Source organism: Mustela lutreola, chromosome 6 (genome assembly GCF_030435805.1).
Source record: "Mustela lutreola isolate mMusLut2 chromosome 6, mMusLut2.pri, whole genome shotgun sequence".
Taxonomy (NCBI): domain Eukaryota; kingdom Metazoa; phylum Chordata; class Mammalia; order Carnivora; family Mustelidae; genus Mustela; species Mustela lutreola.
In genome coordinates, this window is record NC_081295.1 from 92,443,996 (window position 1) to 92,470,620 (window position 26,625).

Below are 26,625 nucleotides of genomic sequence, written 5' to 3' on the forward strand. Positions count from 1 at the left end.
CCAATCATTAGCTGAGCATTAAGCTTATAACTGAGAATTCTGTGACCACACATGACAAATACAGACTTTTGTTTAGCTCATTAAAGTCACAAAGCAAACAATAAGATAACACCAATAAACTCCAGGGAGAGAAAGTAGTAGGCTGATTTCCATACTTGCCACAATATTAAAATACACATTTTTCAAAACCTTAAAAAAAAAAAAGGTGATGAATTCAAAGAAATAAGACCCATGCAAAAGAAAAAAAGCAAAGAACAGAAACTGCCCTCAGTCAGATAACTGACTTATGTGACAAAGACCTTAAATAAGATAGTTTAGATATGTTCAAAAGCCTTAAAAAAAAAGTCTAAGGAATAAAAGGATAGAACTATGAGAACTATATCTCAACAAATAGGAAAGATCAGTAAAGAGAAAGAAGTTATAAAAAACATACAAATGTAAATTCAGGAGTTGGAAAGTTTAAGAAATAAAGTAAAAAATTCACCAGAAGGGCTCAAAGGATATCTGAACAGGAGACAAAATCAGCATACTTGAAAACAGATCAGTTTATCCAGCATGAGATTATCCATCATGAATAACAGAAGAAAATGAAGAAATCAGAGGCTCAGATACATATGAAGCACCATCAAACTTACCAACATTAATAGGAATGCCAAAAGGAAAAAAGAAACAAAGGAGACAAAAAAAATCTCAAGAAATAATGGATGGCAACAAATTTGATGTAATAAATTACACATCCAGGAATCTCAACAAACTTCTAGAAAGATAAACCTAAAAAGATCCACACATACACATACACATACTGTAATCGGACTGTTACAAGACTAAGAAAGAATCCTGAGAACAGCAACACAGAATCAAATCATGATGTATAAAGATCTTCAAAGAGATTTCTCATCAGAAACCATGGAAAGAAAAGGCAATGGGATAACGATAAAACTGCTAAAAGATAAAACTATAATTAAGAATTCTGTATCTGGCAAACTATCCTCTAAACTGAAGGAGAAATCAAGATATTTCTAGGAAAACAAAACCTTTGTTGATAATAGACCTACCCTCCAAAAAATACTAAAGGGGATCCTTCATGCTGAAATGAAAAAACAGAAGATGGTAACTGGAATCCAAATGAAAAAATAAAGACAACCAGTATAAATCTACATTAATCAAGACTGTGGTACTGTGAAATAATAAAGAGATTAATGGTTCAGAACAAGAATTCAGAAACAGACCCACATAAATATAGCCAACTGACCTTTGGTAAAAAAGCAAAAGCAATACAATGGAACACATGGCACTGGGACAAATGAATATTCACATAGCAAAATAAATGAATCTAAACACAGACTTCACAAAATGAACTCAAAAGGGATCACACACCTAAGTGTAAAACGCAGAACTGTAAAAATTAATAAAACACCAGATGACCTTGGGTATGGTGATGATCTTTTAGGAAAAACACTGAAAGCATAATCCATAAAGGAAATAACTGAAAACTATACTTCATTAAAATTAAAATTTTCTGCTCTGGGAAAGACAATGTCAAGAGAATGAAAAAAACAAGCCACAGAGTGGGAGAAACTATTTACAAGTCACATTTGATAAAAGACCATTATTCAAAATACACAAAGAACTCTTAAAACACAATAATAAGAAAGTAAACCATCTAACTTAAAAGTGGGCAAAAGATCTTAAGAGACACCTCACCAAAGAAAATACACAAATGGCAAATAAGCATCTGAAAACCTGTTCCACATCATACAGCACCACAGAAATGCAAATTAGAACAATAAAATATTGCTACACGCCTAAAAGACAAAATGGCCAAAATCCAGAACACTGACACCCCCAAATGCTGACAAGGATATGGAGCTACAAACTCACATTCATTGCTGTTAGGAAAGCAAAACAGGGGAGATGATTTCGGAAGACAGTTTGGTGGCCCCTCACAAAACTAAATACATTCTTTTTTTTTTCTTAAAGATTTTATTTACTTATTTGACACAGAGAGAGAGATCACAAGTAGGCAGAGGCAGGCAGAGAGAGAGGGGGAAGCAGGCTCCCTGCTGAGCAGAGAGCCTGACGCAGGGCTCGATCCCAGAACCCTGAGATCATGACCTGAGCTGAAGGCAGAGGCTTTACCAACTGAGCCACCCAGGCACCCCCTAATATATTCTTACCATAAGATCCAGCTACTGTTTACCTTTGTATGTGCCCAAAGAAGTTGAAGATTTATGTTCATTCAAAACCCTGCAAAGGAATGTTTATAACAGCTTTATTCCTAACTGTTAAAACTAGGAAGCAACCAAGAATCCTTGCAAACATAAAGGAAAAAAATAAACTATAGTACATTTAAACATACTCTGAGATGAATAAAAATGAAAACTCAGTAACAAGAGTTATGGAATGGAGCAAAAGCAATACTCAGAAATTTACTACTATAAATACTTACATTTAAAAAGAAGATCTCAAATAAATAACCAGTATCACAACAGTGGATTACAGCTGAGAGAGCTCTAAGATACAGACTTATACTTTAGGAGTAATAATGAAGCCCAAATTCAAAATAATACAAAAACAAGAACAGCAGAAGAACTTGAACTCTCTGGTACCAATTGATAAAGCAAACATTAAATAAAGGCCAGCTCTCAACCAGATTGATACAAATCCTTACAGTAAACATCTAATTATCTCAGTAACCATTACCAAGTACGACAAGTCTGGCTGTCAGCAAAAAAATTACAAGGCATGCCAGAAGACAAAAAGGAATACAGAAGAAACAAAGTAATCATCAGAAACACACTAGAATATGACAGATTTTGGAATTACCAGACAGGGAATTCAAAATAACTGTAACTAATATGTTAAAGACTCTAATGGAAAAATGACAACTTGCAAGAACAATGAAAGGATAAAAAAGGAAGTTGAAATCATTGTAAAGGTAATGAAGAATCCTGTGAGAGAACTGGCAGTAGATTCAACAGAGCCAAAAAAAAAAAAAAAAAATCCAGGAACTTGAACACTGGTCTATAGAAACTTCCCAAACTAGTATTCAAAGGGGTGAGGTGCAGGGGGAAGCATGAAAATAAGAACAAAACAGTACACCCAAGAAATGTGAAATAATACCGAATGGGAGAACATGTACATAATCTGAACACCAGAGGTGGAGAAACAACAGAGAAATAATTGAATTATAGTCAAAATGTTCCAAAATGTATGACAGACAACAGCCATAAATCCAGAAAGCTCAGAGACTACCAAGAAAAATAACACACACACACAAAACCAGGCATATCATACTGAAACTAGAAAACAAAAATCAAAAACAAACAAAAAAAGGTAAAATCATGAAAGAAGCAAGAGGGAAAAAATATCTTACCCACAGAGGTACAAGAATAAGAATTATAGTTTTCCTTCAGAAACTGAGCAAACAAGAAGAAAAAAGTGTAATATTTAAAGTGTCTAAAGAAAAATAAAATCCACAACCAGATTCTATATCCAAAGAAATTATCCCCCAAAGTAAAAAAGAAATAGACTCTTCTCAGACAAACAAAAAATAAGGAAATTCATCACTAGCAGATTTACCCTGCAAAAAAATTTCTTCAGGCAATATTTTAAAAAAGGAAAGAAGAAAGGGAAAACTTTAGGTAACATAGGGAAAAAGAAGAAGAAAAAAAAAGGAAGAAAGAAGCAGAAAGAAGGAAGAAGAAAGAAAAAAAAAGGAAGAAGGAAAAAGGAAAGGGGGGAGGAGGAAGAGAAGAAGGAAGAAGAAACAACTGTGGAAAAAGATGGTACATATCAAAACAATAAATGTAAATAGGATAAATTTGTCTACTGAAAGGAAAAAATCACTTTAATTAGATTCGATTGAATTTCCCCTAAGAAGTGTTTGACTGAGAAGACATCAGCTATAATTAAAGTTTTCCTTGGCATACACATAATTACTTCAAGACCAGAACATTTCCTCAAGAGAATCTGCATTCTTCTGATTAATGCAATATTTGTTGAAGCCAATTAAATACATATGATACAAAAGAGCTCATGAGAACACCTAACATTATCAGTTTATTTTAAATGATTATAATACATACAATACAGACTTAGTAGTTATTCCTGGGGGAATTACTTTACAATTGGAAATGCTAGAGGTTACTGTAAGAAAAAAATGTTAATGTTAAAAAAGAATTACTTTATTACCCTCCTTATCTATGGGGTACACATTCCAACACTCCCGGTGGATGCCGAAACCAGACAGTACTGAACCACTGTATTTTTTCCTACATGTACGTACCTATAATAAAGTTTATAAACCTGTGATAAATTTATGAATTAGGCATAGTAAGAGATTAAGAACAACAATAATAAAATAGAACAACTGGGGCACCTGGGTGGCTCAGTTACTTAAGCATCTGCCTTCAGCTCAGGTCATGATCCTGGGGTTCCAGGATTGAGCCCCATGTTGGGCTCCCTGCTCAGCAGGTAGGCTGCTTCTCCTTTTCCCAATCCCCCGCTTGTGCGCATGCTCTGTCAAATAAATAAGTAAAATCTTGAAAAAGAACAATTACAAAAATATACTGTAATAAAAGTCATGAATGTACTCTCTCGCCCTCCAAGTATTTTACTGTACTGTATTCACCCTTCTTCTTGTGATGATGTGAGATGACAAAATGCCTACATGATGTGAAGTGAGGTAAACAAGGTAGGCATTTTGACATAGCATTAGGCTACTAAACACCTTCTGATAGGTTGGAAGGAGGACCACCTGCTTCTAGACCATTGCTGACCAAGGGGAACTGAAAACATGGAAAGCAAAACCATGGAGAGAAAAACTACAGATAAGAGGGAAATACAGCGGGTCGAAATACTTATCATGTAGATATCATAAAAAATAAATAGGTAATTTTCTAATTACTTTATTAAATTATGATGTACCTCAAACAATCAAGAATGAATAAAGCTCATACACCCTAGAAAACTGCTATCTTCAAAACAGCTCCGGGCGCCTGGGTGGCTCAGTGGGTTAAGCCGCTGCCTTCGGCTCAGGTCATGATCCCAGGGTCCTGGGATCGAGTCCCGCATCGGGCTCTCTGCTCAGCAGGGAGCCTGCTTCCCTCTCTTTCTCTCTGCCTGCCTCTCTGCCTACTTGTGATCTCCCTCTGTCAAATAAATAAATAAAATCTTAAAAAAAAAAAAAAAAAAAAAAACAGCTCCAGCATGGACAAAGACACTCAGGTCAGGTTCATGTGAACAATTCGAAAGATCCATGAAATGTAAATGGGCAAAACAGATTACTAATATTTTTTATGTAATGATTTAAGTGTAATGAAGTTAGTTAACTATTGTGCATAGACGTTTTATGATATTTACCTCCCTAACAGTTCTCATGTTCAAGTAGGTATAAAGTTTTTTCAGTCTTCTCATTCAGCATCTGGGAATCTGCCTTATATTCAGGGGCACTATAATCAGGCATACACAGCAACTTGAGAGCATGAGAGAAAAATATTAAGAAAGTAGCTATAATGAGAAACCTTCTTTACTAAAACTGCTGACATACTTGATACACCAGTACTAATGAAAAGGCTGACCATGCCACACAAATCTCAGATTCTAATTTATAAAAGCCCTAGAGAATATGCATTTTAAGACTTAAAATTCAAGCCCTTATTAAAGAACTAAAATTGATATCTAAAATACCTTATTTCTTCGATCTATTCCTTTTAGGTACATAGAGTGAAAACAAAGTATTTTTTTAACTTTCCAACAACCTTCATGCACAAATACATATGCAAACATGTATGCACACATGATTATAAAAGCAGTGTTTTTATTTCAAGCTTTAAAACAATTCTAACATTAATTTGTTTGTTGTAAATAAATGACACTTTTCAATTAAAAAATTAATTTAAAAAAATGAGAGATTAGAGGATGATGATTTGAGAATTTACTTAGTATTTAATCACTCAGTGTAACTGAAGTGTCTAGTATCTATCTCTTTGACCTCTTAGATAGTGGTAGGTTATAAAACTGGCTCCATGTCTTCATCCATGACACTGCCATGGTCCCACTGTATGTATTTGTACTCCTCTGCCTCTTGACTGCAAATTGGCCACAGAAACATTTTTTCGCCAACAATGAATGGCAGAGGCTTTCTCAAGACTCTGCCATCACCAAAAAAGAACATTCCCTAGGTAGTCCCACAAAATAGAGAGAAAAGTCAAGTGGAACAGAGCCACCCAGCCTACCCACACATCTGCAGTGAGAAACAGAGCTGCCCAGGAAAGCCCAGCCAACTAATAAATAGGCAATACATAATTACTGTCCCTGAGTTTTGAAGCACTGTCACAGAAGCAAAATGAGTTTTGCTGATTATTCTTCTTGGCACCAGTTTTGAAATAGCAACAATATAAAAATAATTCTCTTTACATAGTGAAATGCCATGATCTCCAAACTTATAAACAAAGAATAAAACCATTAAACATGCCATTTAAAAATTAGACTTTTCCTTTGACTATTTCTTATAATTATATGCACATAATCCTGCTACTGTGACCAATGACAGACTCAGTGACCCCAATATTTTCTATTTTAGAACTTGCAGTGAGTACTTTAAGAAATAAAAGAGAAGCATGAGGATATTGTAAATCATTCAGAATATAACGATTCAATCAAATTTTAAGGATAAATGATGTTTTTCCCCATTGTTTGGCATTTAAACACATGGTTTGTAAATCTGGCTAACAAAGTAAAGAAAAAATACATATCCAATGTAAAAGCACAAGAGAAAATCTTTAGAATACCTTTAAATGAATAATTAAGGTTAAACTGGGGGTGATTTAAAATACAATCACCCAAACATAATGATAACATAGTCTTACGTAAGTCAATTGACGTACACAAATTTTTTCTCACTCTAAGCAATTCTACAAATGTATAGTTCATCTACTTTCAAAAAAGGACTTAAACTACAAGAAGGGTGCAGATAAAAAAAACCAGAATTATTCAAAAATTAAAAAGGTTATTAAATAATTAAGAAGTTAGTTATGACAGTTTCAAAAGGAAAATTGCTTCAAATAACCTAGGCTGGATTGATTCATTGAACACATATCTGTTTTGAACTTCATGTCAACCAAAATTAAAAGAAAAGAATACTGGTTTATATTTTATATATTTTATATTTATATTCCCACTATCTTCATAAAATGAGACACAAACAACAATTTGTGAGGAAAATGTAACTTTTTTTCTATCTTCAAAAGTAGAGTGTCCTGCTGGGCTTTTTGAAAGAGAAAAGTGAGCACTGTGACTGAAGGTACCGTTCTACAAAGTCACTCCTCTACAGACCCAGATAAGTAAAGTCGGGTATATCGTGCCATCTTCATTCAAAACAGCTGGTAAAAAGATGCAGAAATCAGAGCGGTATGGATATGTGTTTCAGGGAACACGAACTGCAAAACCTGTTAACCGTTATACTGACAACAAAAACATGTTGGATCACTAGCTTTGAGAAACCAAGGGTTATACAAAATCAGTCTCTATCATGGAACTACCCTGAGCCTTAATACAGTCCATTGGCTGTTAAGCACCAAAAATTCCACTTTCCTCAAACTGAAAATAAATTCAAGTAAGTACAAAAACTATAAAAGCATATATAATATAACCAATATCTAGAGAAGAAAGCTGTTCACTGAAACAACTATTCATTTGTTTCGGTTTTTGATGTTTAAGGGTATGTGAAGTAGATTGCAAAGAGGACCCCAATTACTTACTCCTCCCCATATCTGGACCTTTTCCCTTGTGAGTTTGCTGTTCCTCCCACTGAAGAGATTACATCTATTTCCCATCCCTTGAACTTTGCTGCTCTTGTGAATTCCTTTGGCCAATAGATTAAAATGGAAGTGAAGATACACCCACAATAGTATCAGGCTTCTGAATGTACTGCAGTTGTTCTTCTTTATTACACTTCCGCCACCATCATGAGAACTTACCTAGGGCTAGCCTGTTGAATGCTGTAATAAAACTAATGGAGTCACTGAGCGCCAAGGACACCCTAGAGCAGCAGGGCTGCTTAAGTGGCCATCCCAAACACGGGAGCAACATTTACTGTCCTATACTACAGAAATCTGGGGGGTGTCTGTGATACATAGTTACTGTGGCAACAGATAATTTATACAAGATACTTAACTGTTTACTACTTTAACATCAGTACTTTGGGTGCCAGAAAACTGTATTTTAATTACAATACATCTGAAGATAGAACACATTTCTGTTTCCCATAAGAGTTTCTTACAACTTTATATTAAACTCTTTAATCCAACGTGACATTATTTAATAACTGCTTATGCTTGTTTTGTGATTCTTATATTAAATTCTTAAGTGTGAAACTGAATCTAGTTTGAGGCTCTCCATTTTAACCCACTCACCTCAAATTCATTCTTTTTTTTTTTTTAAGATTTTATTTCTTTGAAAGAGAAAGACACAGATAGCGAGAGAGAGCATGAGCTCTTCCCAATGAGGGGCTCAATCCCAGGACTGTGAGATCTTGATCTGAGCCGAAGGCAGACGCTAAACCAACTGAGCCCCCAAGGAGCCCCTCAAATTAATTATTTTTAAGATATATTCAAATGCCTTATCCAATTTTTTAGTATGCCTGGAATAGTTTTTACTATCAGAAGTTCCTTTTTAAATAATATATAACTATTTCTGTATTATACTATAATAATTTTTCCTTTACAAAGAAAAAGACACTAGATCAGATCATCATTAAGTATTCTAAATTAAAATCAGCCCTTCTAATACATATGGAATCCTAAGGCTAAAATAAAAAAACAGAAACAAACAGGTTTATATGGTCTACAAGCCAGAGGAAAATAAAATGCAGGTAGCAGTAAAAATGGACAAAATTGATTAGGATAATTATTCCTTATTTCTACTACCCACTATTTTCCATCACAGGTGGATCTGATGGGCCAGACACCATAAGAAAGAGTGATATATGACGAAACAAGAAGAATTCAAGCAGGTACAGATCAGATGGCTCTGATTAGAACATCCACCTACAGGGACTAAGGAGACACAACTCAGCAGAATTCATACTGTATGTGCTAGATTTACACACTAAATACTACACACTACTTGGCTCCCTTACTATGAAATATAAATTAATGATATTTCAAATCTACAGAGGTCTTTTCCTAACTATAACATAAGATACAAATCACATATTGGTCATGTTAAATATAAACTGTTGCCTTTCAAAAGTTCCATCATTATCTTATTCCATGAAAACATTACCAACTATGAAAATAAGTGAGTCTGAATGTGTAATTTGAAAATATTTGGCCAAAGAAAAAGCCCACTATGACTAAAACAAGATGGCAAATGACTTCATCTTCTTTTGGAAAATGACCTCATTATGACAACTAGCTAACCAACAAGCTTCCAAAGCCACTAACAGTAGCTTACAAAGTCACAGCTGTTACTTTTTCTAACAACTGAAAGTTGATTTCATGTTAAATGTCATTTCCAAAGAACTAAATGATTTCTTCAAAGTACTACAACTTATGAGCAAGAATTATATTGAGTAGAGCACAATGATAAGTCTGTGACTTATATTCAATAAAGATGATTATAAAGAATGACAGAACAAACAGTTAAAAAACACTTCATTGTGGCATTCTTGAACAAAAAGCAGACATATTTAGGAGAACTGTTAATCATTCATGAATAAGACAATGAATACATAAAGTGCTTACTTTGACCTTTAAGCAATATAAGAATCATTTGATAGAGAAGGTATGATATAAATGTTTGATAACTAGTTTCTTTAAAAAAAACATAAATATATGAATAATCTTTCTGGAAAAAAATATTCAAATAATTCATGAAATTTAAAACTTTCAGATCCCAAGTACAATGGAAAAACTGTCACCATTAAAATTCTTGTGGAATTCTGTTTCTGCAGTTTATTACCATTTTCATGATTAAAACACCCTGTGTGATAGAGTACCTACTTTGTCCTCAACTCCACCTTCTACTATATTCCATGCCCCACCACTACTCAGTTCATTTAAACAGATGTAAACAAAGACAGATGGAGTGGGGACTAATTCAGATTTCAAGGCAGATAAAGAAAGCTGATACACAAACTATCATGCTCAAAGAGGTGGAGGATTTGGGGATAATATATGCATGGTACACAAAATCTTTGATTCTCTAAATGCATTCTTAGCCTCATTGCCCACGGATCTTTCACATTTGCCAGCCAAGTGCTAAGTATAAAGCCTGCAGTTCCCTCAGGGGGCTCCAATCTCTCACAAGTCTACAATGTTGCATAAGATGTTCCATTTTTTTTTGGAATTCCCAAACTTACTTCCTTTAGTGTCCCCACAACTACCAGCACCTGTGCCACAATCTTCTTTACTATTCCAACTGTGGGACTCCATGAGTCCTGAGATATAATGTACCAAATGGTTAAAAGCATAGATTTGGGGGCCAAACTGATTAAATTTCAATCTTATTCCAAGCTGAACTAAATTCTGTATCATCTTTGTAAAGTCCTTAACTCTCTGTGCCACAGCCTCTTTATCTATAAGCCGTGACAGTAATCATAGTTACTACACAAGATTGTTGGGATGTAAATGAGTTAATGTATGGAAAGCCTTAAAAGAGTATCACCCATACAAGATATATTTTAAGTGTTAACTGTAACTACTATCTTAAGTATCATATCCAGCCCAACTATCATCCCCTCAAATTGTTAGGTATACATCCTCGGTCATCCTTGTAATGTTCTGTTCATCCAATTATCACCTAATATGCTCTCCTGTTCTTTATCCGTTCTCTATCCCCAGCACTAAGCACAATTAGCACCACATACTGCAAACCCAGAACACTTAATACCATGAAAGAATGAAAAAAATAAAGTGAAAGTAATACAGGATACAATGATTACAAGGCACATGATTTTCACTATAGGATATAAACAAGCAGGACTATCAAACATGGTTAGGGGATTCATACACTGCATAAAAACACCTGGCTGAAAAAGCAGGTCAAGACTGAACTGCCCAGTGATGCATCCTGGTACAAGGCCAAGTATACCAGAAAAAGGAAGTGGCTGTTTTTGCTTTTTCAATCCAAAGATGCCATCTTCTCACCAAATATACAGGAAAGGTGTTTTAGCCCAGAGAGGGAGTCTTCTTTCCTTATTTATTTTTTTTAAGATTAATTTATTTGAGGGGCACCTGGGTGGCTCAGTGGGTTAAAGCCTCTGCCTTCAGCTCAGACTGTGATCCCAGGGTCCTGGGATGGAGCCCCGCATCAGACTCTCTGCTCAGCAGGGAGCCTGCTTCCTCCTCTCTCCCTGCCTGTCTCTCTGCCTACTTGTGATCTCTGTCAAATAAATAAATAAAATCTTAAAAAAAAAAAAAAAGAAAGAAAGAAAGAAAATTTACTTGAGAGAGCGTGTGTGTGTGTGAGAGCAAATGTGTGTGCAGGAGCGCACGTAGAGGTTAGGAGCAGAGGAGAGGAAAGAGAGAATCTCTGACTCCACGCTCAGCGCAGGGACTGATGCAGGGCTTGATCTCACAACCCTGAGATCACAAACGGAGCTGAAACCGAGTTGGAAGTTCCACCCACTATGCCACTCAGGTGCCCCTGAGGGAGCCTTTTTCTAATTAATCTCCCCAGAAAGAATGAATCAAATGTAGTATATACATACTACAAAATGTAGTACATGCATACAATGGAATTCAGCCTTAAACTGGAAGGGAAAATTCAGAAACACACTACAAAATGGATAAATCCTGAAGACATTATGTTAAGTGAAAAGAACAAATATTTTATAATTGTACTGGTAGCTAAAACAAACTCAAGAGAGAGAGAAAATAGAATGGTAGCTCCCAGGGGCCAGGGAGAGGGAGGAATGAGGAGTTGTCATTTAATGCATGCTAAGTTTTGATTTGAGAAGATGAAGAAGTTCTAAAGATGGATGGTACAGATGCTTAGAAAACAATATGACTTTTTCGCAACGGGTTTGCCGCCAGAACACAGGTGTCGTGAAAACCACCGCTCATCCTAAACCAGAATGGGGAAGGAAAAGACTCATATCAACATTGTTGTCATCGGACACGTAGATTCGGGCAAGTCTACCACTACTGGTCATCTGATCTACAAATGTGGTGGGATCGACAAAAGAACTATCGAAAAATTCGAGAAGGAGGCTGCTGAGATGGGAAAAGGCTCCTTCAAGTATGCTTGGGTCTTGGATAAACTGAAAGCTGAACGTGAACGTGGTATCACCATTGATATCTCCCTGTGGAAATTCGAGACCAGCAAGTATTACATGACCATCATTGATGCTCCAGGACACAGAGACTTTATCAAAAACATGATTACAGGCACATCCCAGACTGACTGTGCTGTCCTGATTGTTGCTGCTGGTGTTGGTGAATTTGAAGCCGGTATCTCCAAGAACGGGCAGACCCATGAGCATGCCCTTCTGGCTTACACACTGGGTGTAAAACAACTAATTGTTGGTGTTAACAAAATGGATTCCACTGAGCCACCCTACAGCCAGAAGAGATACGAGGAAATTGTTAAAGAAGTCAGCACCTACATTAAGAAAATTGGCTACAACCCCGACACAGTAGCATTTGTGCCAATTTCTGGTTGGAATGGTGACAACATGCTGGAGCCAAGTGCTAATATGCCTTGGTTCAAGGGATGGAAAGTCACCCGTAAAGATGGGAATGCCAGTGGAACCACACTGCTTGAAGCTCTGGATTGCATTCTGCCACCAACTCGTCCAACTGACAAGCCCTTGCGTCTGCCTCTCCAGGATGTCTACAAAATTGGTGGTATTGGTACTGTCCCTGTGGGCCAAGTGGAGACTGGTGTTCTTAAGCCTGGCATGGTGGTCACTTTTGCTCCAGTCAACGTTACAACTGAAGTCAAGTCTATTGAAATGCACCATGAAGCTTTGAGTGAGGCTCTTCCTGGGGACAATGTGGGCTTCAATGTCAAGAACGTATCTGTCAAAGATGTTCGTCGTGGCAATGTGGCTGGCGACAGCAAAAATGACCCACCAATGGAAGCAGCTGGCTTCACAGCTCAGGTGATTATCCTGAACCATCCAGGCCAAATTAGTGCTGGATATGCACCTGTGCTGGATTGTCACACAGCTCACATTGCTTGCAAGTTTGCTGAGCTGAAGGAGAAGATAGATCGTCGTTCTGGAAAAAAGCTGGAAGATGGTCCCAAGTTCTTGAAATCTGGTGACGCTGCCATTGTTGATATGGTTCCTGGCAAGCCTATGTGTATTGAGAGCTTCTCTGACTATCCTCCTCTGGGCCGTTTCGCTGTTCGTGACATGAGACAGACGGTTGCTGTGGGTGTCATCAAAGCAGTGGACAAGAAGGCAGCTGGAGCTGGCAAGGTCACCAAGTCTGCCCAGAAAGCTCAGAAGGCTAAATGAATATTATCCCCAATACCTGCCACCCCAGTCTTAATCAGTGGTGGAAGAACGGTCTCAGAACTGTTTGTGTCAATTGGCCATTTAAGTTTAATAGTAAAAGACTGGTTAATGATAACAATGCATCGTAAAACCTTCAGAAGGAAAGGAGAATGTTTTGTGGACCATTTGTTTTTTTGTGTGTGTGGCAGTTTTAAGTTATTAGTTTTTAAAATCAGTACTTTTTAATGGAAACAACTTGACCAAAAATCTGTCACAGAATTTTGAGACCCATTAAAACAAAAGTTTAATGAGAAAAAAAAAAAAAAAAGAAAAGAAAACAATATGAAAGTACTTAATACCGCCGAACTGTACCTTTAAAAATGGTTAGAATGGCAAATTTTCTACCTACAAACAAATTTAGATCAATTTTTTCTTATTTCCAAAAGCAAATGCAGCTTCCCAACTTTACACGATTCCTCTAATAATTACTTGTGGCAAGTTATCACACTTGTGTACCTTGTACACTTTTTAAAAAATGTTAAACATTACTTTTTTATACTAAAATAACACAATATTCAGTTAGACATGCTGTGCACTACTTTCCTAAAACTTCAACATTTTTTTATGGCTGAGAATAACTAATAATTAATCTGCTTTAAAAAGTAACAGGACTCGAGGGAGGAGTCAAGATGGCGGAGAAGTAGCAAGCTGAGACTGCTTCAGCTAGCCGGAGATCAGCTAGATAGCTTATCTAAAGATTGCAAACACCTGAAAATCCATCGGCAGATCGAAGAGAAGAAGAACAGCAATTCTGGAAACAGAAAAACAACCACTTTCTGAAAGGTAGGACCGGCGGAGAAGTGAATCCAAAGCGACGGGAAGATAGACCCCGGGGGGAGGGGCCGGCTCCCGGCAAGCAGCGGAGCAACCGTGCACAAAATCAGGACTTTTAAAAGTCTGTTCCGCTGAGGGACATCGCTCCAGAGGCTAAACCAGGGCGAAACCCACGCGGGGTCAGCGTGGACTCAGGTCCCGCAGGGTCACAGAAGGATCGGGGGTGTCTGAGTGTCGCAGAGCTTGCGGGTATTGGAACGGGAAAGCCGGCTACAGAGACAGAGCCGACAGTAAGCTCGCAGCTCGGTGTTACCTTGAACCGGTCGCAGGCTCGGTGAGCTCGGAGCGCGGCCGGAGGTCAGGCAGACGGGAGTAACTGGGCGCTGTTCTCTGAGGGCGCACTGAGGAGTGGGGCCCTGGGCTCTCGGCTCCTCCGGGCCGGAGACCAGGAGGCCGCCATTTGTATTCCCGTCCTCCGGAACTCTACGGAAAGCGCTCAGGTAACAAAAGCTCCTGAAAGCAAATCCGAGCGGATTACTCACCCCGGCCCCGGGTAAGGGCGGTGTAATTCCGCCTGGGGCAAAGACACTTGAGAATCACTACACCAGGCCCCTCCCCCAGAAGATCAACAAGAAATCCAGCCGAGACCAAGTTCACCTACCAAGGAGTGCGGTTTCAATACCAAGGAGAGCAGCAGAATTCCAGAGGAGGAGAAAGCCAAACACGGAACTCATGGCTTTTTTCCTGGGATTTTTTTTAGTCTTGCAGTTAATTTGATTTTTTCTTTTTCATTTTTTTTTTTTCTCGCCTTCGGGTAAAATTTTTTTTTTAACTGTTACCTTTTTCTTTTTTAACGATTTTTTACTAGTTTATCTAATATATATATTTTTCTTTTTTACATTTTTCTTAGGTGTTTTCTTTTTTTAAAAATTCTTTTTTTTTCTTTTTTTTTTTCTTTTCTTTTTGTTTTTTTTTTTTTCTTTCTTCCTTTTTGAACCTCTTTTTATCCCCTTTCTCCCCACTCACGATTTTGGATCTCTTCTAATTTGGTTAAAGCATATTTTCCTGGGGTTGTTGCCACCCTTTTAGTATTTTACTTGCCCCTTCATTTACTCTTATCTGGACAAAATGACAAGACATAAAAATTCAACACAAAAAAAAAGAACAAGAGGCAGTACCGAAGGCTAGGGACCTAATCAATACAGACATCGGTAATATGTCAGATCTAGAGTTCAGAATGACAATTCTCAAGGTTCTAGCCGGGCTCGAAAAAGGCATGGAAGATATTAGAGAAACCCTCTCGAGAGATATAAAAGCCCTTTCTGGAGAAATAAAAGAACTAAAATCTAACCAAGGTGAAATCAAAAAAGCTATTAATGAGGTGCAATCAAAAATGGAGGCTCTAACTGCTAGGATAAATGAGGCAGAAGAAAGAATTAGTGATATAGAAGACCAAATGACAGAGAATAAAGAAGCTGAGCAAAAGAGGGACAAACAGATACTGGACCACAAGGGGAGAATTCGAGAGAGAAGTGACACCATAAGACGAAACAACATTAGAATAATTGGGATTCCAGAAGAAGAAGAAAGAGAGAGGGGAGCAGAAGGTATACTGGAGAGAATTATTGGGGAGAATTTCCCCAATATGGCAAAGGGAACGAGCATCAAAATTCAGGAGGTTCAGAGAATGCCCCTCAAAATCAATAAGAATAGGCCCACACCCCATCACCTAATAGTAAAATTTACAAGTCTCAATGACAAAGAGAAAATCCTGAAAGCAGCCCGGGAAAAGAAGTCTGTAACATACAATGGAAAAAATATTAGATTGGCAGCTGACTTACCCACAGAGACCTGGCAGGCCAGAAAGAGCTGGCATGATATTTTCAAAGCCTTAAACGAGAAAAACATGCAGCCAAGAATACTATATCCAGCTAGGCTATCATTGAAAATAGAAGGAGAGATTAAAAGCTTCCAGGACAAACAACAACTGAAAGAATTTGCAAATACCAAACCAGCTCTACAGGAAATCTTGAAAGGGGTCCTCTAAGCAAAGAGAGAGCCTACAAGTGGTAGATCAGAAAGGAACAGAGACCATATACAGTAACAGTCACCTTACAGGCAATACAATGGCACTAAATTCATATCTCTCAATAGTTACCCTGAATGTGAATGGGCTAAATGCCCCTGTCAAAAGACACAGGGTATCAGAATGGATAAAAAAACAAAGCCCATCTATATGTTGCCTCCAAGAAACACATTTTAAGCCCGAAGACACCTCCAGATTTAAAGTGAGGGGGTGGAAAAGAATTTACCATGCTAATGGACATCAGAAGAAAGCAGGAGTGGCAATCCTTATATCAGATCAATTAGATTTTAAGCCAAAGACTATAATAAGAGATGAGGAAGGACACTATATCATACTCAAAGGGTCTGTCCAACAAGAAGATTTAACAATTTTAAATATCTATGCCCCCAATGTGGGAGCAGCCAACTATATAAACCAATTAATAACAAAATCAAAGAAACACATCAACAATAATACAATAATAGTAGGGGACTTTAACACTCCCCTCACTGAAATGGACAGGTCATCCAAGCAAAAGATCAGCAAGGAAATAAAGGCCTTAAACGACACACTGGACCAGATGGACATCACAGATATATTCAGCACATTTCATCCCAAAGCAACAGAATACACATTCTTCTCTAGTGCACATGGAACATTCTCCAGAATAGATCACATCCTCGGTCCTAAATCAGGACTCAACCGGTATCAAAAGATTGGGATCATTCCCTGCATATTTTCAGACCACAATGCTCTAAAGCTAGAACTCAACCACAAAAGGAAGTTTGGAAAGAACCCAAATACATGGAGACTAAACATTATCCTTCTAAAGAATGAATGGGTCAACCGGGAAATTAAAGAAGAATTGAAAAAAATCATGGAAACAAATGATAATGAAAATACAACGGTTCAAAATCTGTGGGACACAACAAAGGCAGTCCTGAGAGGCAAATATATAGCGGTACAAGCCTTTCTCAAGAAACAAGAAAGGTCTCAGGTACACAACCTAACCCTACACCTAAAGGAGCTGGAGAAAGAACAAGAAAGAAACCCTAAGCCCAGCAGGAGAAGAGAAATCATAAAGATCAGAGCAGAAATCAATGAAATAGAAACCAAAAAAACAATAGAACAAATCAACGAAACTAGGAGCTGGTTCTTTGAAAGAATTAATAAAATTGATAAACCACTGGCCCGACTTATCAAAAAGAAAAGAGAAAGGACCCAAATAAATAAAATCATGAATGAAAGAGGAGAGATCACAACTAACACCAAAGAAATACAAACTATTATAAGAACATACTATGAGCAACTCTACGGCAATAAATTTGACAATCTGGAAGAAATGGATGCATTCCTAGAAACATATAAACTACCACAACTGAGCCAGGAAGAAATAGAAAGCCTGAACAGACCCATAACCAGTAAAGAGATTGAAACAGTCATTAAAAATCTCCAAACAAACAAAAGCCCAGGGCCAGACGGCTTCCCGGGGGAATTCTACCAAACATTTAAAGAAGAACTAATTCCTATTCTCCTGAAACTGTTCCAAAAAATAGAAATGGAAGGAAAACTTCCAAACTCATTTTATGAGGCCATCATCACCTTGATCCCAAAACCAGACAAGGATCCCACCAAAAAAGAGAGCTATAGACCGATATCCTTGATGAACACAGATGCGAAAATACTCAACAAAATACTAGCCAATAGGATTCAACAATACATTAAAAGGATTATTCACTACGACCAAGTGGGATTTATTCCAGGGCTGCAAGGTTGGTTCAACATCCGCAAATCAGTCAATGTGATACAACACATCAATAAAAGAAAGAACAAGAACCATATGATACTCTCAATAGATGCTGAAAAAGCATTTGACAAAGTACAACATCCCTTCCTGATCAAAACTCTTCAAAGTGTAGGGATAGAGGGCGCATACCTCAATATCATCAAAGCCATCTATGAAAAACCCACCGCAAATATCATTCTCAATGGAGAAAAACTGAAAGCTTTTCCGCTAAGGTCAGGAACACGGCAGGGATGTCCATTATCACCACTGCTATTCAACATCGTACTAAAGGTCCTAGCCTCAGCAATCAGACAACAAAAGGAAATTAAAGGCATCCAAATCGGCAAAGAAGAAGTCAAATTATCACTCTTCGCAGATGATATGATACTATATGTGGAAAACCCAAAAGACTCCACTCCAAAACTGCTAGAACTTATACAGGAATTCAGTAAAGTGTCAGGATATAAAATCAATGCACAGAAATCAGTTGCATTTCTCTACACCAACAGCAAGACAGAAGAAAGAGATATTAAGGAGTCAATCCCATTTACAATTGCATCCAAAACCATAAGATACCTAGGAATAAACCTAACCAAAGAGACACAGAATCTATACTCAGAAAACTATAAAGTACTCATGAAAGAAATTGAGGAAGACACAAAGAAATGGAAAAATGTGCCATGCTCCTGGATTGGAAGAATAAATATTGTGAAAATGTCTATGCTACCTAAAGCAATTTACACATTTAATGCAATTCCTATCAAAGTACCATCCATCTTTTTCAAAGAAATGGAACAAATAATGCTAAAATTTATATGGAACCAGAAAAGACCTTGAATAGCCAAAGGGATATTGAAAAAGAAAGTCAACGTTGGTGGCATCACAATTCCGGACTTCAGGCTCTATTACAAAGCTGTCATCATCAAGACAGCATGGTACTGGCACAAAAACAGACACATAGATCAATGGAACAGAATAGAGAGCCCAGAAATAGACCCTCAAATCTATGGTCAACTAATCTTCGACAAAGCAGGAAAGAATGTCCAATGGAAAAAAGACAGCCTTTTCAATAAATGGTGCTGGGAAAATTGGACAGCCACATGCAGAAAAATGAAATTGGACCATTCCCTTACACCACACACAAAAATAGACTCAAAATGGATGAAGGACCTCAATGTACCAAAGGAATCCATCAAAATCCTTGAGGAGAACACGGGCAGCAACCTCTTCGACCTCTGCCGCAGCAACATCTTCCTAGGAACAACGCAAAAGGCAAGGGAAGCAAGGGAAAAAATGAACTACTGGGATTTCATCAAGATCAAAAGCTTTTGCACAGCAAAGGAAACAGTGAACAAAATCAAAAGACAACTGACAGAATGGGAGAAGATATTTGCAAACGACATATCAGATAAAGGACTAGTGTCCAGAATCTATAAAGAACTTAGCAAACTCAACACCCAAAGAACAAATAATCCAATCAAGAAATGGGCAGAGGACATGAACAGACATTTCTGCAAAGAAGACATCCAGATGGCGAACAGACACATGAAAAAGTGCTCCATATCACTCGGCATCAGGGAAATACAAATCAAAACCACAATGAGATATCACCTCACACCAGTCAGAATGGCTAAAATCAACAAGTCAGGAAATGACAGATGCTGGCGAGGATGCGGAGAAAGGGGAACCCTCCTACACTGTTGGTGGGAATGCAAGCTGGTGCAGCCACTCTGGAAAACAGCATGGAGGTTCCTCAAAATGTTGAAAATAGAATTGCCCTATGACCCAGCAATTGCACTATTGGGTATTTACCCTAAAGATACAAATGTAGTGATCCAAAGGAGCACATGCACCCGAATGTTTATAGCAGCAATGTCCACAATAGCCAAACTATGGAAAGAACCTAGATGTCCATCAACAGATGAATGGATCAAGAAGATGTGGTATATATACACAATGGAATACTATGCAGCCATCAAAAGAAATGAAATCTTGCCATTTGCGACAACATGGATGGAACTAGAGCGTATCATGCTTAGCGAAATAAGTCAAGCAGAGAAAGACAACTATCATATGATCTCCCTGATATGAGGAAGTGGTGATGCAACATGGAGGCTTAAGTGGGTAGGAGAAGAATAAATGAAACAAGATGGGATTGGGAGGGAGACAAACCATAAGTGACTCTTAATCTCACAAAACAAACTGAGGGTTGCCGAGGGGAGGGGGTTTGGGAGAAGGGGTTGGGATTATGGACATTGGGGAGGGCATGTGATTTGGTGAGTGCTGTGAAGTGTGTAAACCTGGTGATTCACAGACCTCTACCCCTGGGGATAAAAATATATGTTTATAAAAAATAAAAAAAGTATAAAAAAAAATAAAATAAAATAAAAAAATAAATAAAAATAAAAAGTAACAGGACTCTGGTTATGCTTTTATTATACAATATTATGGGGCCTCGTGTACCCTTTCCCTACTCGAATTTACCTAATAAAATTTTCTAAAGAGAATACTGATGCTGCCATAGGTAATTTCTGAGCTCATCTCCCCTATGTGGTTTATCTCACTTCCAGATCTCAACTTTCACAATATGATGTCAAATCTATTCCAAGTCAGGTGCACCTGCATGGCTCAGTTGGTTAAGAGTCCAAAGCTTGGTTTTGGCTCAGGTCTTCATCTCAGGGTTGTGAGATCAAGCCCCAAGAGGGGCTCCGCACTGATCAGGGAGTCTGTTAAGAGATTCTTTCTCTCCTCTCCCTCTGCCCTTCCCCCTGCTCGCTCGTTCGCTCTCTAAAATAAGTAAATCTTTAAAAAATCTATTCCAACTCAACCTGAAAGCATAAGTCACCACTTAATTGGCAACCAACAAGAGCTGAAATCTATGTCTCTTTCAAGAATTATCACTGAGAGCAGACAGTAACAATATTTTTTAAGAAGATACTTAAGCATATATAATTTGTCAATTCAATAAAAGTGGTATCTACTTTTGGTCAGGATATTGCTTTTTATTATATTAATAACTCATACAAATATAATAACCATGCTACATTAATGAAGAATATAGATGACCAAAGCCATTAGGCATTCGGTAGTGTTTTAAAATGTACTTGTGCTTTATTAGCCACAAAAATATGTGCGGATACCAGAGACATAGTAGGATGTGAGCTTAACAAAACATTTTAAGGTCTACAGTCAGTATTTTCTGAGTGCTATTTATAAATCCATAGATTCCTTGCAATCATCAAGCTACCAGATCCTTTATGCTACTCTTAAGAACCCCCTCTTGATAAAGACCAATTATTAGACAGAGCACAACTTTTTGTCTATCTGTTCATCAATCCTATTTCTGCCTACCATTCCTCTCTTCCACTCAACTGCACTTTGGTGTGACAATATCAATCAATTTCAAAGCAAAGTAAGAGACAAGCCTATGCCTGTACTCCGTATATGTGATATAGACAATACACAGGATGAACAGGAAAAACTACTATAGGATATTTATATCTTATATATTTAAATCTAAAGCACCATTAAGAAAGAATGACTTATATATTAAATCTTAGCACCATTAAGAAAGAATGACTGACACACTTCTGTTAGGCTTACAGGAAAGTGAATCTTAAAAGTTGGTGCTTCTTAATTAATCTTTTCCATATCCCACCTCCAACAATTCTGCATATCAACATACTATCACACTCCTATATACTGAATATTTTCTTAAAATATCAACCCTTGTTTTACTTAAACAAATTTTAAAGGGAATCTTTTAATTATTATTCTAAATAAAAATCCAGAATCATTTACTATATAGAAGAGAACTGAAAATAAAAATGAAAATCGTATTCAATTTTAGTGCTATACTGCTACTTGCTTTTTGTTAAAACTTTTCATGTAGTTTTAATTACAAATTACTTTTAAAGCTGGTATGTTATTACTGAGAATGTAATATAAAGTCACCATCACTTTTTTTTTTCAAATACATTATGCGATACAGCTGAAATCCCTTTTCCACTAACTTCCCTCATGCTCTGTCCTTCCCTTCTCAGAAATAACCACTGTTCTATAATTGGTGTGTATCCTTCCCATTTGTGTTCTGGAATACTTTTGTTATGTATAGTAAATAGCATAGTTTTGTTTTTAAGAATCTGCATCAGTAATGTCACTGCTATACTGTTTGTTTCATGCTCAACTTTGTTCTCACAATGTACCTATTCATATTCTTGAACACTGACTTTGTTCATTTTAACTGCCCAATAGCTACTATTCTATGTATTTGTTTCTACTATCCATTCCCCTCTTTGTTATTTGGATTGTTTTTCATTTTAGGTATAAGCAATGCTGCAGTGCTTTAGGCATATTTCTTTGGGCTCAGTTTCCTTGTCCTATGTGAAAGGTTCTTAGATATATTAATTATTTTGGGGTGGAGTGGAGGATTTAGAAACTGACAACCCAAATTTGCATTCAAGCTTTACTGAGAGTAGTAAACACAACAGTACATTTTACATACAAACCTGACTCCTAAACACTATCCTGTTTTCCTAACTTTATATTCCATTTGCCTCCTTTTATTACCCATTCTTAATTTATTACATCTTGCAGGACTATTTCTACTTTTAAAAGTTATTTTAAGTTCTTTGTGGAACAAGGAAGGGTATAAACAAATAATGTGTTTCTCAAGAAAATATCAACCAAAATCTTGATCCAGTTCTACATCTAGGAATTACATACACAATGGGACTTGAAAAATCAATCAATCATGGTGTCTTAGTGAGCCTCAAGGACCTCATAAAATGGAGGAGAGGGGTGTATAATATTTTGCTTTCACAACTATCATGGAAATTTTAAGAAAGTGAATTATGGGGCCCCTGGGTGGCTCAGTGGGTTAAGCCTCTGCCTTCAGCTCAGGTCATGATCTCATGGTCCTGGGATTGAGTTCCACATTAGGCTCTCTGCTCAGCAGGGAGCCTGCTTCCTCCCCTCTCTCTGCCTGCCTCTCTGCCTACTTGTGATCTCTCTCTGTCAAATAAATAAATAATCTTTCTAAAAAAGTGAATTATGAATACTATATGATCCTTGGGTGGTATTATATTTAAAAGATATCAGCAGAACAATAATTTATTGAGAAGTCTGCTAATACTTAACAGACTTCTTAGAAAACACATAAGCATAATTACCTATCTTCTCAGTTCCTGAAACAGGTAAATATAAGAATCAGTCATCAGTCATACCTGTAGTATGTCACATGCGGTAAGTCTCATCATTAAGGGTGAGATAGTTACTAAATATTCTTGCTGAATGAAAGATTTTAAAGAAAAATCTTATCTAAGTTAGCTGTTAGCACCAGTACAGAGTAGACTAAAGTGTAATTTTTTTTAACCGCTACAATTTCTTATGTGAATATTAAAATACTGTTGTCTTCCTTTGGACAAATTCAATCTAAACTTGCAAATTTGGGGGGAAGTCAAAGGCTCTTGCTTTCACTTGTGGGCAAAAGGAAGATAACTACTGAGCTAATATGACATAGAACTACCTGGGAAGAAGTGAGACTGGGATTGTCTCCCAGGCCAGCCTATACATTTGCAGCACTGGAGTGAGTTCTGAACTGTACTACCATAGGATCAAATGAATCTCTTCAAATAAAAGAAGGCAGTGAAGACTTCAAGTAAAAGGCTGGAAGGAGGAATAGAATGGGAGAGAATGCTAACATTCATTTCATATTTACTCTTCTGTGCAGTTTTAAGTATGCTCTCCTTCAAACAGCAAAAGTCCTGGAAGGTAGGTCTTATGATCTCTTTTTTAAAGATAAGAAAGAAAACTTAAGCTTCTAAAAAGTTAAACTGTTCAATAAAGTCTCACTCAAACCTAAAAAGTACAAAGAGCTAGACCATGTGCCAGGTCCATGCAATTCCAAACTCTTTTCATACTACTTACTGTTTCTAATATCACATAAAAACAGCAGCAAACACCAATCAAGTTCTTACTATATAGACTACAGCAACCCAGAGTACTGTATTACAAAGTCCTGTTCAGATAGATGCCTTGCTACTTCCATTTTGCAAATGAGGAATCTGAAGGCCAAAAAGTAAAGTACTTGGCCACCAGTCACACAGCAAATAAATGGTGAAGCCAAATTTCAAACCCACGAAGTCTGATTCAACTATTACACTACAAGCAAAACAGAGAAAGCAAGAAGGCTGACCTTGAGAAGATAACATCCAACAGAGATATAACAACTGTTTTCCAGGCTACACCCCCACCGAAGACATTACTATACAGAATTGTGGTCAGCAGCGAGGGACAAATACACACAGGTTCAAAACTTAAATATACTACTTCTTAGCTGTGTGAAGTTGGTCAATTCAAGTAAGCTTTCTCTGAGCTGTTTTTGCATTTGCAAAATGGAGATAAAAACAAAACCTCAACAGCTGATGAGTTAGTGAGATAATACATGAATGTCTTACCTACTTTGAGCTAAGCATGACAGAATTAAACTTATATCATTTTAGTCTTATGATAATCTTTTAAGATATATTATCATCACTTTTAATGTTTCAGGATAGCTTCTCAAGGTTATATGGTTTACTCAAAGCCACAACTACTATGTGAGAGAACAAAAATTTAAATTATGCCCTTCAAAATTCAAAGATAATGCATCCTACTCTTATACCAATGGTATTACCAAATGTAATAAAGAGTTCTCAAAACTTGTACTTACTCTCTTAAAAGTTAATATGAATTACAATGAGATTATCCATTCACCTGACCTTTTAGCAATCTAACAGCAATTCTAGACAAGCAACATTGCTCCAGATTGTCTAGGCCATCCACAAATACCACTGATACACAACTTCTCATCCACCATAACAGCCAGGGAAAATCCACTGTGACTCTCTCCCCTTGCTTATTCCCATGTGCAACAAAGATGTGCATTAAAAACAACAGTGTCAAAATTTTGGTGAGACCAGAAACCACAAAGTCACAGAGGGCAGTGAGAGGGTAGGTGCTTTTACTGCCATTAGTAGTAATCACAAGACTGAGGATAAGTCATTTAAGCTTTGTGTGCTTCCATTTCCTTATCACTTTTTTTTTGAAGATTTTATTTATTTGAGAGAGAGAGCAAGAGAGGGAGAGTGTGAGAGCACATGAGTGGGGGAAGAGACAGAGGGAGAAGCAAGCTCCCCACTAAGCAGGAAGCCTGATGCGGAGTTTGATCCCAGGACCCTGGGATCATGACCTGAGCCAAAGGCAGACACTTAACTGACTGAGCTACATAGGTGCCCCATGGTATGTATTTTAGACATAATGCTACCGCACACTTAAAGACAATAGTATCATGTAAACACAACTTTTATAAGGACTGGGAAACCAAAATAACCACTTGATCTACTTTATTGTGATAATAACTTCACTGCAGTGGTCTGGAACCAAACCACTGTGTCTCCGTTACACCTGTACTTTGTGTTAATATAACTAAAAAGGAACCTCAAGTATAGACAGTTTCCTTTAACTCCGTATTTTAAATGCCCTTTATTCATGTGGATTTCATTATTTATTGTAGAAAAGTTGCATAAATCTGCTACAAGGCAACTGACTGCCCATACACCACAGGTCAGGATCAATGACAAACTAGAGTCACTCACATGAATTGGATGAGATGTAAATGGAAAATAATATATACTTTTATCCATTTAAATGAATAAATATGAGCATCTAATCATTACATTTCTCTCATTATAGATTAAAAGACATTTAATACTGTTTTCTACAGGAAAATGTTACAGATAAAAGTAACTTCTCTCTACCCACCCATCCAAATTAAAGAGCTCTAATTCTGAAAAAGAGTTTAGCACTGTGAGGAATTTATTTTAAATAATTTAAAGGAAAGATAAATTACCACAATAATTAGTCAGTAATTATGCTGAAAAAGAGATACATTTCATTGTAATTACATCCAAAAAAACTAAACTTATATTCAGTTTTTCCACTATTTTATCATTATGTTTGGCATTAATGGTAACATTTGCTATTGCGAGTATTCCATTGCTTTAAAAGGATAGTATCATTTTCCTAAAACTAAATAGACTATTAGCAAGAACTATTTCAAAGCCATACCAACAGACCTCAAAACGTTTTTTTTTTTTAATTTCCTAACAGGAAAGGCCAAGGAGGAAGGTAATTAGCAGTGAGAAAATAAAAGAAACAACATCCAAACTAAGAACAGAAAAACATAAATAGAAAAGCTTCCCAGATGTTTGTTTTCAGTTGTTGAGTCTACTAACAGAATCATTTTAATGGTAAGAATGTCAAAAAGATCTTAGAAAGCAAATGAACAAAGCCACTACACCTAGTTTTCTTTTTACTTATTTTTTTAATGCAACCAATGGTACAAAATCATTACCAATCTATAACATACTTACCATTAAAATGCACGTGAGTGCTCAAAGAACACAAATGGCAGAGGAAGTCAACAAGCTGAAATTCTTATTCCTAGAA

At 37.0% G+C, this 26,625-nt stretch overlaps 2 protein-coding genes across 7 annotated transcripts in view; one reads left to right on the top strand and one right to left on the bottom strand.

The window, feature by feature from the left end:
• The window catches only part of SUPT3H (SPT3 homolog, SAGA and STAGA complex component), a 574,885-nt gene that overhangs the window by 479,626 nt on the left and 68,634 nt on the right, over nt 1–26,625 (bottom strand). The gene's annotated exons all lie outside the window — the stretch shown is intronic.
• Nucleotides 12,010–13,758, top strand: LOC131834046 (elongation factor 1-alpha 1-like). Its single transcript, XM_059178137.1, has one exon. The coding sequence runs from the start codon at nt 12,083–12,085 to the stop codon at nt 13,469–13,471; it is 1,389 nt and encodes a 462-aa protein (XP_059034120.1). The 5' UTR covers nt 12,010–12,082; the 3' UTR covers nt 13,472–13,758.

Coding starts and splice junctions, on each gene's coding strand:
- LOC131834046 (XM_059178137.1), top strand. CDS start 12,083: ATGGGGAAGGAAAAGACTCATATCAACATTGTTGTCATCGGACACGTA.